General features: G+C 33.1%; 3 protein-coding genes across 4 annotated transcripts; 2 read left to right on the top strand and 1 right to left on the bottom strand.

The window, feature by feature from the left end:
- LOC109328882 (TVP38/TMEM64 family membrane protein slr0305-like) lies at positions 334-5,834 on the top strand. The gene is made up of 9 exons (XM_019562512.1): positions 334-748; positions 1,469-1,530; positions 1,670-1,724; positions 2,259-2,357; positions 2,630-2,716; positions 3,578-3,694; positions 4,639-4,731; positions 4,923-4,953; positions 5,389-5,834. The coding sequence occupies exons 1-9, from the start codon at positions 653-655 to the stop codon at positions 5,565-5,567; spliced, it is 819 nt and encodes a 272-aa protein (XP_019418057.1). The 5' UTR covers positions 334-652; the 3' UTR covers positions 5,568-5,834.
- LOC109329082 lies at positions 7,547-8,156 on the top strand. The gene has a single exon (XM_019562748.1). It carries the CDS (start codon positions 7,554-7,556, stop codon positions 8,073-8,075), a length of 522 nt encoding a protein of 173 aa, XP_019418293.1. The 5' UTR covers positions 7,547-7,553; the 3' UTR covers positions 8,076-8,156.
- LOC109328853 (ADP-ribosylation factor-related protein 1-like) lies at positions 9,308-12,537 on the bottom strand. 2 transcript variants are annotated; one of them, XM_019562469.1, is made up of 7 exons: positions 12,394-12,537; positions 11,677-11,894; positions 11,448-11,588; positions 10,724-10,832; positions 10,523-10,584; positions 9,953-10,056; positions 9,308-9,788 (listed from the first exon to the last, which is right to left on the bottom strand). In XM_019562469.1, the coding sequence occupies exons 2-7, from the start codon at positions 11,767-11,769 to the stop codon at positions 9,680-9,682; spliced, it is 618 nt and encodes a 205-aa protein (XP_019418014.1). In that variant the 5' UTR covers positions 11,770-11,894; positions 12,394-12,537; the 3' UTR covers positions 9,308-9,679. The 2 variants fall into 2 exon arrangements, with proteins under 2 accessions (XP_019418014.1, XP_019418015.1); XM_019562470.1 differs by having other exon boundaries at positions 11,677-11,814.

Here is a 14,786-nt window from a genome sequence, read left to right as displayed (position 1 = left end):
TATATATATATATAAGAGATTCGTCTACACCCAAGTTAAGTTATACTAGTTACACTCAATCTCAACCATTCATCTTCAAAAATCCAACGAACAAATAAGTAAAACTTAAAAATTATTTAAATTTTTTTTTTCTCTTTCATCATTTATTTCGGTCACTCATTTGATTCGTTGGATTAAAGAAAATAAATGTTTGAGATTGAATATAACTAATATAACTTAATTTAAGTGGAGACAAAACCATTCTTATATATATAAGGGAGATCTATTTAAAGTTACACTAATTATACTCAATATATGTATATATATATGACTCATAAGCCAAAGCCATCCTCTTCTGATTTCTGAATCTCTCTCTGATCCAAACAAGTTTGTTTTGGAGACATTCATTTCTCGACAAAGATAACATATTTTTTACAATAATAGCTAAAACTTAAAAGCATGAAAAAAGACAATCCTGAAGAATCTGTTTGATATCCTAAAACTACGGTTTTGCAGCATTATATCATTTGTTATATTTGATTATTGGAATTGAATTCAAAAAACAACAAATCTGGCAAATTTAGAGGGTTTGAGGGCTCGCTCTTCGTTGAAGCAACCTTCTTTTGATTTCAACGACGACGAAGAGTGTAGACCTTGGCGTCGAAGGTTCACAATGTCTTTCTCTTGGCCCTCTGTTTTAAGAATCACCCTTTTTATTCTCCTCATTGCCGCTGTTGTTGTTGCTTGTTTCACTCTCCCTGTTGAAAAGGTTCCCTTTTTATGATACCCTTTTGAGCTTTGTCTTTAATTTCATTTATGGGTCTCTCCAATTTTTCATTTTAATTTGATTTGTAGAATTGTTATTTGTTTTTGTTGAAATGGGGTGGATGTTTTTTTGTTGTTGGTGGTGCATTTGGTTGATTGTTTGACGCAATGGGAAAGTTGTTGCTTAGTGACTGAGGTTACATGTTAAAATTACATAAATAGTGTATTTGCTTGCGGGTTAAGGCAGCGTACATCTACCATCTCCAGGCCCTACTAAGTGGAGCTTTGTGCACTGAATAACCTTTTTTTATAAGTAGTATTTGTGCAATGTTCAAGCTTAAGCTTGCAGGTGCGTTAGAAATTCGATAGGGAGACTCGTCTTTGTGGTCTTGTCCGGCTTGAATCTGGACTAGTCAGTGCTTCCAGTATGGATACCAGGTGGTTCATTTACACCAAGAAAGGTTTATGATGGTTAAGTATAGAGATATAGTTGTGATGCTAGGAAGATATTGACTTCGTTTGTAATTGGCTATATAAGTCTAAGCTATTTAGCGAGCTTGAAAAGTGGAAAACAAAGTAGTAGCTCATAAGTCATGGTGTAATTAGACCAGTTTTACATATGAGGATCTCCTCTTATTGCCTCTGATCTGCGTTCCTGGAAAATTTGCCTGAGTTATTCTGTTTACGTGGAGGTTTTGAATCCTTTCTCATTTTTTATTTGCAGATAATGAAGGATTTCTTAATATGGGTTGATCGTGATCTTGGGCGCTGGGGTCCACTTGTTCTGTATGTCAATCTTATGTTTTAAAATCACTTGTATTTCTGCCTACCGGGAGTGGCCTGGCTATCTTTTTTGAATTTTAACAATCTATATGTGAAACTTGTTTCTATTTGTGAAACTGGTTATTTGTTTGGTGATTTTCAGGGCTGTTGCTTACATTCCTTTGACTGTCTTGGCAGTTCCAGCTTCAGTACTTACTGTAAGAGCCATTGATACCATGCAATTTCTTGCAAATATCGTTTAATTTATTGTAGAGTGATGTTCTCAAGTACCCGCAATCCTGTCTGCATCATTTCTTAAACTATTAGGTATTTGTGAATGTCAGTGTCACCATTAGGCGGTTGTAAATTTCTGAACTGAATTTATTCACTGTTGTCATGTTACCTGTAACTCTTTAGAAAGTTGAAATTTGATATGGCTATTCAGTTCAAAATACTGAAATGCTGAATATAGGTTGCTCAGGATTAAGCAAGTATGCATCAATGATGAGGAAAACCTATTTAGATTATTTTCACACTGACGAGTGACGAGGACTTGCATTTGTCATTCCCTGTTCCATTCTTTTGTGATTTTTTTATGTTTATAACTTCTTAGTTTGAAATTATATTCCCTCCTTTCATGCTTTTATTTTCCATATCTTTGACAATACCTTGTGGAGAAGAAGAAAACATGGAAAAAAACAAAGTCAAATGTGAATTTATTGTGTCACTTTACTTAATACTTCGTTTTTCAGCTTGGTGGTGGTTATCTCTTTGGTCTTCCGGTGGGCTTTGTCGCTGACTCTATTGGTGCAACTGTTGGAGCAGGAGCTGCATTTCTTCTCGGTAGAACAGTAAGTTTTTCAAGTCTTACATTTTTAAGTAGTTGTCAAAATAATAACTAAATTTGGTCTGCTACTTACTGCTGAATTGTTAACATTGATGTTAGATTTTTATTGATTAATACACGATGTTTCTCTCATGCTATTTCTTCATGTACATTTTTCTTGCAATATCCTTTAGCTTTCTGTTTGGGCTTCATTTTGGTCCATGTTTTTTCATATCATGGTATGTTTCCTTGTATTGTCTCATATCAGGTTATTCACATTTGTTTCATTTTGTACAGATTGGGAGATCATATGTTGTTTCTAAATTGAAGGATTATCCCCAATTCAGATCAGTGGCAATTGCAATTCAGAAATCTGGCTTTAAGGTAGATAGACTTCACACTTTTAATACTGATTTGAAATTCTTGGGTCTATTGGTGTCTAATTAATTATGTTCCTCTTTTTTTTACCTTTTTGGGTCCGGAAACATTCTCTTCGGTTGTGAGAGTAAGGTTGCATATTTCTATCCTCCCCAGACCCCACTAGGTGGGAGGCTTGTGTACTGTGATGTCCTTTGTGTTTTTACCTTTCTATATTTATATTCTTGTCTACAAACTCACAGCTCTGGGTGAAATGAATGGGGGGTGAAATTATGTATAGTTGTTTACTTTAACATGACTATAACTATGATGCATTAACGTAGCATTGTTTGATTTCCTGTTAAAACAACAAATACGAAGTGTATCAAACTAGATTGGATCGGCTAATATGAATAACACGATACCATCGGGGTCTGTAAAAATCCATGTTTGCCTGTTTAAATAAGAAAGAATTATACTTTCTAATTAAATCTCACCTTAGTGTATTGATTAGTGTTAATGAGGTTCACTCATTAAACCAGATCAGTGGCAGCTGCCCATTTACCTTTCCGTTCTGACCTTTTGTCTTCTTATATGACCTTAGCATAAATAATACTCCTATTTTTGTTGGTCATAAATAACACTCCTCAAGTCCATGGATCTAAATTTCTTAGATTTATGTTTAGTGGAACTATACATGTATCGCTGAACCTAAAAGAATCAACTTGGGAGTTAACTAAAACGTCCATCTGAATCACCATGAACCAATCTTTAAAATTTCCAGTTATTTTGTAAGAGACTATGTGCATCCTCTAAGTGTTGGAAAACTATAAATGGTCACTCTGTCAAGGCTGTATTTGATGACAAATTACTTATCTATTTTTGCAGATTGTATTTCTACTTCGGCTTGTTCCAATACTACCATTTAACATGCTAAATTATCTTTTGTCGGTGACTCCTGTTTCACTTGGGGAATACATGCTGGCTTCCTGGTTAGGAATGATGGTATCATCTATGCCCTTGATAAAAATATATAATGGAGATAGTAGAACAATATACTCTGTTTACGTGCTATATGATTTTCATTGATTGTTAATTGGATTTCTTCTGGATAATTTCTCTCTTGCTTACTGATAGTTAAAAAAGTTGTCTATAAGCTTTTCAATTAAACAGTGTATGGGATTAATGGTAAACTAGATACCTATGAGAAGAGTTGTTCTGCATATCATAGTTTTCAAATCAAGAATTGAATTGCCAATCAGAAGGCTGCTTTTCTGAATTGCGAATCATAAGATTCACGTTTTAAAGTTAAAAATAAGCGTAAAATGTTTCATTTTCATATTAATACTTAATTCAATCATTGAATCAAAAAGTGACAAATATCGATAGTGAAATGGAAATAACTCATCATGCACTACACTGCTGCTTGTCAGTGAAATATTTTTTCATAACATTGAAATATTTGAGAGCAATTACTCGGAAAAGAATTTGGTTTTGATCATTCTTGTAGTCTGTGCTTGGGGTGGGATCTACGAATTCATTCATTCCCATCTGTGGGCAACCCTGTGATTTATCGGCAGACAAAATGTTTGATTACCTCTTTATCTAAGTCTGGATTCTGTATACTTACATATGATTGTATATCTGCAGCAGTTCTGAGTTTGAAATTAGGTTTTGGGAAGTATATATATCTTGGCAGAATACTTTAGTTTAGCTTATGATGTGACTAAATGAACTAGTAGAATTACCATTACAAGATTCCTAGTGTCTATACTCCCATCATTCTAGTTGCCAATTTTCTTTTACTCCATTGGTAGTACACATGTTCCTCTTCTAGATTGTAGTAAAAATCAGGTAGTTTTCACAAAAATCTTTAATTCATTCGTTCTTATACCTTACTAGTTGGTTGTGGAAATTCATTAATGCCTCCAAAATTGTTACTATTGCAGCCAATAACGCTGGCACTTGTATATGTTGGAACAACTCTAAAAGATCTTTCTGATGTGACACACGGTTGGGGCGAGTTCTCAACGACTCGTTGGGTAAGATATGCCATCCTGTACTACTTATATTCAAATGGTCCTTACATGGACGAGTTAGCTTTGCTTTTATCCTTTTCTTGTTCATGAAATCAAGATGCCTTTTAGGGTGCAATCTTTCGATTTTCTTGACTGGGTCAAATAGGTATGCTTTAAGCAGGTATAACATTAATTTCTTTTTATTGTGGATGCAGGCTTTTATCATTTCAAGCCTCGTAATATCTGGTAAGTTACATCGTCTTCAACATGTGATGAATTTGTCTCAAAAACTGTATTGGATAGAATATCTGTAGTAAACCGGTTAGTCAGAAGTTGTACTTTTCGTTTCTAACTTCTCGTTACAGATTACGAAAGTGATACATAAATATAGAATACATCCTCCCTTATCTTTGTATCTTGCATGTTTTATGTGCAATAATGGCAACATTTAAACCAGGACATGACTTAGGGCAAATAGAATTCCGAACTCTTCAAACTTGGCTAAAACAAGATATTGAATTCCTCTGTTCTTTTGGAGTACATCCACCTCAACCTGTGATTTATGACAAGTTTCTCTCTTTTAAAACTTTCCCAATTTTGCGCCTCGTATACGGAATAAGATCAAGATTCCAATCTTGTCTCATTATCCAGACTGAGCTGTTATTTTCGGTTTTTTTGCAGTGATTCTGATGATATATGTTACTAAAGTTTCCAAGTCTGCTTTAGATAAAGCCTTGGCTGAAAGTGAAGATATTGATGGCGTTACATCTTCTTCAACATTACCAATTGTTGCTGAATCATCGGTTCATCTCAACCAACCTCTTATAATTAAGATAGATTCTACAGAAGACAATCACTAAAATTAAATTTCATTTTGTAAATTCTTTCTTCACCCTACCTTCTTCTAAATGTGACTGCTTATTTGTGATTTGTACAGCTCCAACATTAGAAATGTAATTTATGACAGAAATGGTTAATCCTGCTATCAAGGTCAGATTATTGACTAGGTATCTTCTTGTCTAACAGCCGATAAGTTCATACTTCATACCAGTGTTGTTAATTTCGGTCGTGGTTGTATTTACCATAATTGTCGGAAAATGTGGCCGATGCAGCCACATTTGTGGTTATGATGTTGTTGACTGCATCGTACTATGAACGTTTCTTGATTCTTCATTATTTTGTAGTTCATGCCATATTATGACTTGATGTTGGTGTTCTAGTTTCTATTTTCTTTTATGCTCATAAGAGACAGTTTTTTAGTCATGAACTCATGATGATTTGTACTGTATTAGATTCCTTGGCAAATGAGATTTTGTAACTTAGGAATTCCAAGGATTTATAATTTATAATCTACAAATTCTTTTTTTTGGTACTACTAAGTGTATCCCCTCACCTTTTTGGGTAAAGAACTCCATTTCCGGATTCGCCCCCAACAAATGTCGCTCCCAGGAGTATAATATGAGTATAATATGTGTGCACTAACAATGTAAAGACTTATACACCGTCTGTCTATTATTCATTAATATTCATGAGTATAATATGTATGTACCAACAGTGTAAAGACTTATACACAGTCTATCTATTATTCATTGATATACAGGATGATAAAACTCTTATACCATAAGTGTGTATATATTTTTTCTCTAGAATAAAAAATAAATATAAAGTTTTTGCCAAGTGGATATTTTGGTCAATTTTTAGTGATTTCTGATCCGTTATTATGAAGTGTAGTCCAAAATATTTAGGAGCTCAATGCATACCAAAGACAAAAGGATCGCATTTCTCATCAGAAGTGATAGTTTTTTACTGTAAACTTTTACAACAACATGAAATATTAACATCAAAATTTTCAACTATCATACACTTGTTCATTATTTTTTCTTCTAACTCCTCAATTTGATGTATACAAAACATTACTATAAATAAAGGGCAACTCTTATAGTAAAGGTGAGGCAACATCATATGCTGTCTCATTATGAATTTTTAAAAGCCTTGTATAGATGACAATACCCTTCTTTTCTGGGAATTTTATAAATTTTTGTGAGTACAAGTTAACTCTTCCACTGTCTTCTTGTGTTGAATTTGGGTGTTTAAGTGACCCTACAATTTCCTTGATGGAAGGGATAAGCAATATTCTATTATTGTGAAGCCTAAAGTGCAAGTCTCTACATAATCTTATTTATGTTCTTTTATGAGATCATAGCAAAAAAACGCGTACCAAACACTAAGGTAAGTCACAAGACAGAACCTTGATACATTGACAAGAGTTTTTGTATGAACTATTTATGAACCACCCATAGACATTACCATATTTTATATCAATATAATATCTATGTACTATTACACTCTATGTAACGCTTTATACATAGTTATTATATTCATGTATTACTTATATTTTAAAGGTATGTCAAATTGATCAGACATGAATGGATTATGCACTTATAGTGTAAATATCTCTTATATTTTCGGTGCATAATTTTTTCTGATTTTATATTTACTTTTTGAATGTTTATACCAAAATATCAATCGTCCCAAATCGTGTTTCATATATTGTCTCGCATCATTAAAAATATATTACATCAACTAAAAAATTTAAACATGCTGATTTTGTTTCATTATTATTGGATGAAATAGTTTGAGACAAAATCGGGACAAATGATCTTTGTTCCCAAAATAGATGTGATTATCATGTAATTAGATGAAAGTTAATATTTTATTATGTTTATAATGACTGTTTTAAAACATTGTTTATATCTTTTACTTTAAGATTTGTGTTTGTTTATTCCTTAATTATATTTATACATAAAAGATGAATCCCTATTCCCCTATATATAGCACAAAAACATATGTTAGTTGTAACTTGGAAGCTTAATATGACTAAGAAGTTTGAGTCACTCATAGGGATAGTGAGAGGTTTCACTTTCAACCTTGTATCTCTTGGTGGTTGTTTTGCTACCTGCTATGACCACACTCAAGCCTATGGATTAGGGACAAGGATATGGAACCTAAGTGATAGGCCAGTGGAGCTTCAAATAAGGGTAGGATCAATTCTAAAGAAAGTTCACACTTTGAAACCAGGGTGTTCCAAAAGAGTGAAAAGTAAATGCATATATAAGACATATATGCCTGAAAAGAGTGGAAGTAGTGGTGCTAAAGGGTTGAAGAGTTTATTGTATTATTATGATGAAACTTGCCACCCTTATATTTGGATTCAAGATATAGGGGGTGGTTCCTTAAGGATGATGAAGCAACAGTATATTAGTCTTGAGGATTTGAAGGATTCTTCTGAGATCAGAATCTTGAGGGATTATCAGAAGGGTTGTATATCAGTTTGTAAGAGAACTAGGCCAGATTTCTGCTTAGTTTGAATGTAACTCTTGGTTGATTCAGATTTCAGAAGTTAAGTTTGTCATGTTTATGAAATGATATATTCACTTCTTGCTTTGTAATTTCCTTTGTGTTATTTTTTTATCGGCAAATGCTAGTATATTAGTATTTTATTGTGAGTGAGACTCGAACCCACAACCTCCTTCATTCTATTCCTTAAACCCTTCAACCTAATTATCAAACCACTTTATGATTTCCATTCCTTTGTGTTATTAATTGTAGAATGCAATGGTCCATGATCACGTGCTTAATTACTGTACTGAAAACTTAAGAATGATCTTCCTTCCTACACTTGAAGTAACCATAGTTGAAATCTAATGGAATTTGTATGCTAATGTCTTTGTATGACAGCAAAGATATTTCTTAGATAATTAAAAAAAGTAAACTTATATAGGAAAAATGGTTTGTTTAATACTTTGGGATATGATTTTTTAGTTATCCATAAGAGTTTACACATTCTGGTTTCCTTAACATGTGTAGTGGGACACATATTAGAGAATCCCTTCCTTAAATTCTACGGACACATATTTAGCGGTGGTTTACAATTTTTTCAGTACTTTTTAATAATAAAAATAACGTATGACTATTTCCTCTTCTTTTGACTGTACAAAAATCAATGCAGATAGGTAGCATGAAAGAGTCAAATTTAATTAAGTTGTTTTATAAACAACTGATTTAATTTATACTATAAACATCTGCTATTAAACAAGCAGTTGAAATGGAAGTGTGAGTAAACAGTTTAGTAAGTGAGAATTTACAGCTAGTAGGTACTAGTGAGAAAGCATTTGCAACTAGTGGAAGAAGGCAACAATTACAAAAGATGTGTGCCACCGGTCATAACAAAATAGTACAACAGGCAAAGCTTGAATTTTCATAAGTTTTGGGTACCTTACTATATATATTTTAGTGTAACTGGGTTTTCTTAGCCCGAGCCAGCAATTTTAAAATCCGGCTCGGGCCTGGCGATTCGGGTTACCTGTTTTTTTTGTCTTTTTTAGTAACATTTGTCTTGGTAATAAGTATTCATAACATAGATAGCAAGTGACTTGTGCACCAAGGTTTTTGGACTTTGGCAAAATACAAGCAACCTCTTAAGTCAGTAAATTGCGCTTAGCAGCTCCTGGAATATAGTTATCAATCTATCAGCTTTATGCTTATACGAGTAAAACTATAGCTAAAAATGCTAAAGTCTGGAAAAGAATTGTTATAAGGCAAAAATGAGAGTAAGTCATAATTTCTCTTAAATAACAGTGAATGATATGTGTCAACTCATGACCCCATCCTTATGAACAACAAAATCATTTTTTATCAAAAGTTCATAGCTGGATCTTATGGCAGTGCAGTGCCTATACATTGCTAAGATTGGAAAGGAAATTAAATTCATTCAAATATGAACTATAGAATCTAGATTTGACAAAAGCGTGCACCGAGGCAGAAGCAGAAACCCTCCGGCCGGCTCAGAGTTTAATGTAGCAACAAGATGTTATTTTCCCTTTTCTCAGTGGCTTTAATCATGTATACTCCAATTAGGATTTACAAAGCTATAAACGAATGGAGAAATTCTTCAGTTTGATGTAAGACCCTTCTAGGCAGAACCTGGACCCATTGCACTTGCTCGAACTCTCAACAGTTCAGTCCTCTTACTTCTCTCCATCACTTCCACCAACCACTCTGCACTTTCCCTAATCCCCATCCTGCAACATTTCAAAACAACGTCCCTCGAAGTGCTTAGTTATTGTAGAAACAACACACAAGGAAATGTACGTCAGATATTCATATGTCACCATCTTTAGCGAAATGGTAATGGATATGGGTCATCACAGATCAAAACTAAAGGTTCATAAAACTTCCTACTTACCCATCGTATGCTGACACAGCTTCAAACATGAAAACTCTTTCATCCAGCTTCTTTAAATCTAGATACTGAGCAAGTTCTTCAGATGAAACTGCTTCAGGAAGATCCTGCAAACACAAGAATGTAAAGCAAGGGGCTATCATTGTGACAATACACACACAGGAGGACAAGGGTGGCAATATATGAGTCAAGCGGAAGGTGTAGACAAAAATGGTGAAATCTTAAGGAAGGATGAGATATGAATGTAATTGTGCTGTACTACCTCCAGCCCTTCACTATAAAGATAAGCCGGTAGGTTGACTAATATGTCATGGAAGATAGAGAAAAAACAGTGAGCTTATAATGCTGAAAGGCTATATAAACCAATTGGTAAAAAAGCATTTTCTAAATTCAAATCCCTTCTCTTTCCAAAACTGAATGCAAAATATCTTGTACTTCTACAGATCGACAGAACAGGTGCCTCAAGGTACAAGAAAATTATACGTGATACTGAACATGTCTAGCAAGAAAAAAATACTAGACTATTAGAACTATCTTACAAATTACATGTTATGTAATAAACACTAGACCCACCTGCTTGTTTGCTAATATCAAAAGTGGGGCTCCTCGTAGATCCTCATGCCGAAGCACCTTCTCTGGTAAACATCAGTTATTAAATCATCAGTGTTCTGTATTTTCAATTCTGACATATTTAGTACTATTGCAGTTGCAGGCCAACACCTTATAGAACTATATATTTACTAATTTGCAGATGCTATATCAAATGTCACTAACCAAGTGCAGATTTTGCATCTTCGAAGCGTGAGGGACAAGAAGCGTCAACAACAAATACCACAGCATGCGCCTCTTCATAATACTTCTCCCAAATTGAGCGAAGGCCAGGCTGGTAAGAGGGGAACTAACTTGCATTAATAAAAAAGGAACATAATAATATAAAAAACAAGATAAAGAAGGTTAAGCATGTGCTCTGCATTAAATTTGGGAGTACTGAAGTAATTGGTCGAGTATATTGGATCAAGTTTTCAATTACAATTTATATTTTAGCCTTACTAAGTTTAACAAAAAGCTCAACTTCATACAGCAAAAGGGTAATATTGACAGGTCCAGTCACATTTTTCAGGTAACAGTTGTAATACATTGCCATAGGCAAAGAAGTATGTGCGAGAGATAACATAGCGACCCGAAAAAATGGAGAAGCCTTAAATCAGCTAGTAGAGACAAACTTTCCCAAAACTGTTATGAAAAGCAAAGTAGTTTTTGTTCTTTCGTCATCACATTTTAATCATTTAAAAAAGCATGAAAATCTTAAAATCTCCGTAACTAAGTAAACACTTGTCATTTTAACTATAAATTTGCTGAATGAAAGAACTTCAACAAGCAGCTCATAAATTTGTCGGATCAATGAGTAAAATTACTTTGCGAGACTAAACTAGCAGGTCATCCTAACTACATATTATAGAATGTAGATAAATAAATATTTCATATTTACTTCCCATACCTGACCTCCGAGGTCCCAGAAAACAAGTTTTCTATTTGCCACTTCAATACGACCGATATTCAATCCCACAGTTGGAACAATTCTATCATGAGGAAGGCCTTCTATGTTTGAGTACACAGACTTCATCTTTTCCAGCAAAGTCTACAACAGTGTGTTATATAGAAATTCAGAGAAACAACAAGAAATAAAAATAAGTAGCTTTTAATATGGCAATTGAAAGAAATATTACCGTTTTTCCAGCCTTGTCAATCCCCAGAATAAGTACATGAAGCTCCATCTTACTAAATAGGTGCTTCCAAAGTCCATAAAATAATGAAAACATGGTTGTATTGTTTTTAAGCTTGTCCTTTTATATTCCCCTCCCAACCTTCAAGGAAAGAAGAATATGAAGTTCATTCCATGTTACTAGATACTTCGTGTCGAATACACGATTAACATTCAGAATTCCTGTTCAAGTAAACGTTGTAACCTATTAGCTGATTTAGGCAGCATGACTCAAATTAAAAACATCCCAATTGAAGATTTACATAAGAAATTTTCAAATACACAATTTGGCAATACACAAATCTGATTGAACAAAATTATCATAAAACAAGTAATTCTTTCATCTTTAACTTCAATCTACCAAATTCTCCAATCTAGATGCATTGATGTATCCAATTTCACAGTGATAAATGAAATGAAGCTCTACTAGATCTTAGTGTCACTTAATTCATATTATATACTTAGCTTCACCTACATGCATAATCCAAATACTTATATATGAGAATCAAATTTTCTTTTAAAAAAACAGAGAATTGGAAAAAGGAAATGAGAGAGGGTTTCAAATATATCACATCGGAACCAGTGCATGGTAATTCGATCGAGTCAATTAAGTTGTAACAGATCCGGGAATTATGGAAGGTAGAAAACAACACAAGAGAAGAGAGTTGTTGAATAAATTTACCGGCCGCGGCGACGAAAATAAACGGCGGAGGACGGTTGCTGAAGATAGATCGATGATGGTGGAATGAGTGTACGGATCAGAGGGTTTCGATTTCCTTTCTCAAAGTATGGTCGTTGGTGAGAGCACAGCAACGGGAAGAAAACTAAGTATTAGGAATACTATTGAATAAAATGTAAAATTGTAAAATAATATAACTATAATATTTACCTATTATACAACTAGTGTATACATTCACTGTATGTTTCTCGGCCAATATTGCATGATATTATATATTCAGTTTTTATATATTTGATTTTTTATAATTAGAATATATTTGTTGTATTTAGTGTACTTTATATTATTATTTTTTGTTTATGATAATGTATAACTTAAGGTGAGAGATGTGGTTAATTAATGTGTTGGTAATGATTAATTAGGATTATATTATTTTTTTGTAAAAATTAAATAATGTAAAAGGCAAAGTATGAAGTGAAAATTACACAATGATAGAAGTTACACCATATTTTAACTTTATATATATATTATATAGATTAGTATGACATATAACATCTATTAATATTACTTATATCATCTATCATTCATTAATTAATCAAATATGAATTGAAAAGATGCATTAACTATATCTTTTTCCAAAATAATATTTATGTTGTCAATTGATAAAATAAAGTCAAAAAAAAGTGTAAAAATACTTATAGATTATAAATTATTAATATTTTGATCTTTAAATTTACATCATCAAATAATTTGGTATCAGATTTCAGGAACAGAAATGGTTATAAAAATGTGTTACCCTCCCTCTCTAATATTGATATATGGTTCTTCATTCACTAATGATAATTGGATACAATAAAAACATAAAATAATAAGAGAAAATAATATATTTATTAGTGATGTAAGAGATTTTATATGGTAAAGTCTTGCTTGGAAATTTAACAAAAAAAACTTTAATAGAATATATGTAGTGGATAATAATTTCCTTTACTTGCTATAATCTATGAGAAGCAATAACAAATAATGACAGTAACTATGAACATATAAGGGACACTAAAAATGTTAACGTGAAATTTTTTCCAATGTGAGAAGTAAAAACCATAGATACAAGTCAATCAATCAAACACCACTATGATCAAAATAAGAATACAAGATTGTCTCAAAAAAATACAGCACAAATCCTGCTCAACAATAAGTCATATAACAGAGCAACAAGCTTGAAATCGAGAACAAAAAGTTGCATAAAAAATAGAAAAAAATAGCTATTGTAATAGCTCATTTTTACCACATCGGGTGACTTCTCACTGATCCAACTGTTCAGAATGAAGTACGTGAAATTGTAAACCTACTGTCCAAATTTCAGCTCGGCCCAAAGGTGAATGAAGACGCAGTCGCGAGTTCCCCAGCTGTTATGAGTTCCTACGGATTGAGTTCTATTTTCTGTCACTTTTCTTTTATCTCTTTTTGCCTAAACTAATTGCACATCCTTACCATATCTGACCCCCCTATATTAGGTTAAGTGGGACAAGTAGACTTTTCCCAATTGAGTTTTTCTCCATATAGCAAGTGAACCCAAACCTAACATACATATCATATATTATTTATATGTTAACCCTCAATAAAAATAACCATATTCAAGAAATAATGTGATTTTAATATCAGGGCTTGTATTGGAAATCAAAATAATACTAGATATTCAAGTTCAGAGTCATAAGGTGGTCAAGTGATTGGTGGATGATTAAGTAATGAAGTGATAAAGAGGTTGAAGATTCAAGTCCCACCAACTACAAAAACTAACATTTGCCTATAAAAATATAAGATGTTAAAATTAATGACCTCTTTGCATGTCAAGTGATCATGCATGTAATGTGTAAAATCATAGAGCAAGACAGTATATATGTCAGCACTAATATTAGTACAATGGGACAAATGCCTCACTTCTTCCTCTCTAATAGAGAATGTATCAATTGCTTGGTAGATATCCGTAAAGTAGTTGTTGACGTTGTCTCATTGTGTCTGTTTATTTTATCTTACACTACGTTCATTTTTGTTGGGAATAAGCAAGCAATCAAATATTAAAGAGTATATAGAAAAGAGAATAACACAAAAGATTTGGTAACGAGGTTCGGTCAATTGTTCCTACGTCCCCGAGAGCGTTGAGAAGCTACCACTATGTATTATTAGAGAATAAGGATTTGTGTTTGACTATTCTTCTCCTTGTTACATTAGGTTTACATAACATAAATATATAGTCTTCTATCCCAACCCCTTTACACCAGTCTAAGCTCATAACTTGTATTGATGTTATCTATATATATGAGTCATTGCACAACAATCGAATATCATCAATCTCTATATTTTGCCATTGGGGTTGGGGGCGCTTTATAGTCTAGCATCAATGA

This window comes from Lupinus angustifolius, chromosome LG16 (assembly GCF_001865875.1).
Source record: "Lupinus angustifolius cultivar Tanjil chromosome LG16, LupAngTanjil_v1.0, whole genome shotgun sequence".
Lineage (NCBI taxonomy): Eukaryota > Viridiplantae > Streptophyta > Magnoliopsida > Fabales > Fabaceae > Lupinus > Lupinus angustifolius.
The sequence above is the reverse complement of the archived record's forward strand: the minus strand, read 5'-3'. Positions and strand labels throughout refer to the sequence as shown.

Coding starts and splice junctions, on each gene's coding strand:
- LOC109328882 (XM_019562512.1), top strand. CDS start 653: ATGTCTTTCTCTTGGCCCTCTGTTTTAAGAATCACCCTTTTTATTCTC. Junction 1,531..1,669: donor CGCTGGGGTCCACTTGTTCT/GTATGTCAATCT, acceptor GGTGATTTTCAG/GGCTGTTGCTTACATTCCTT. Junction 3,695..4,638: donor CTTCCTGGTTAGGAATGATG/GTATCATCTATG, acceptor TTACTATTGCAG/CCAATAACGCTGGCACTTGT.
- LOC109329082 (XM_019562748.1), top strand. CDS start 7,554: ATGTTAGTTGTAACTTGGAAGCTTAATATGACTAAGAAGTTTGAGTCA.
- LOC109328853 (XM_019562469.1), bottom strand. CDS start 11,769: ATGTTTTCATTATTTTATGGACTTTGGAAGCACCTATTTAGTAAGATG. Junction 11,589..11,676: donor TTGACAAGGCTGGAAAAACG/GTAATATTTCTT, acceptor ACACTGTTGTAG/ACTTTGCTGGAAAAGATGAA. Junction 10,833..11,447: donor TCTGGGACCTCGGAGGTCAG/GTATGGGAAGTA, acceptor CCCTCTTACCAG/CCTGGCCTTCGCTCAATTTG.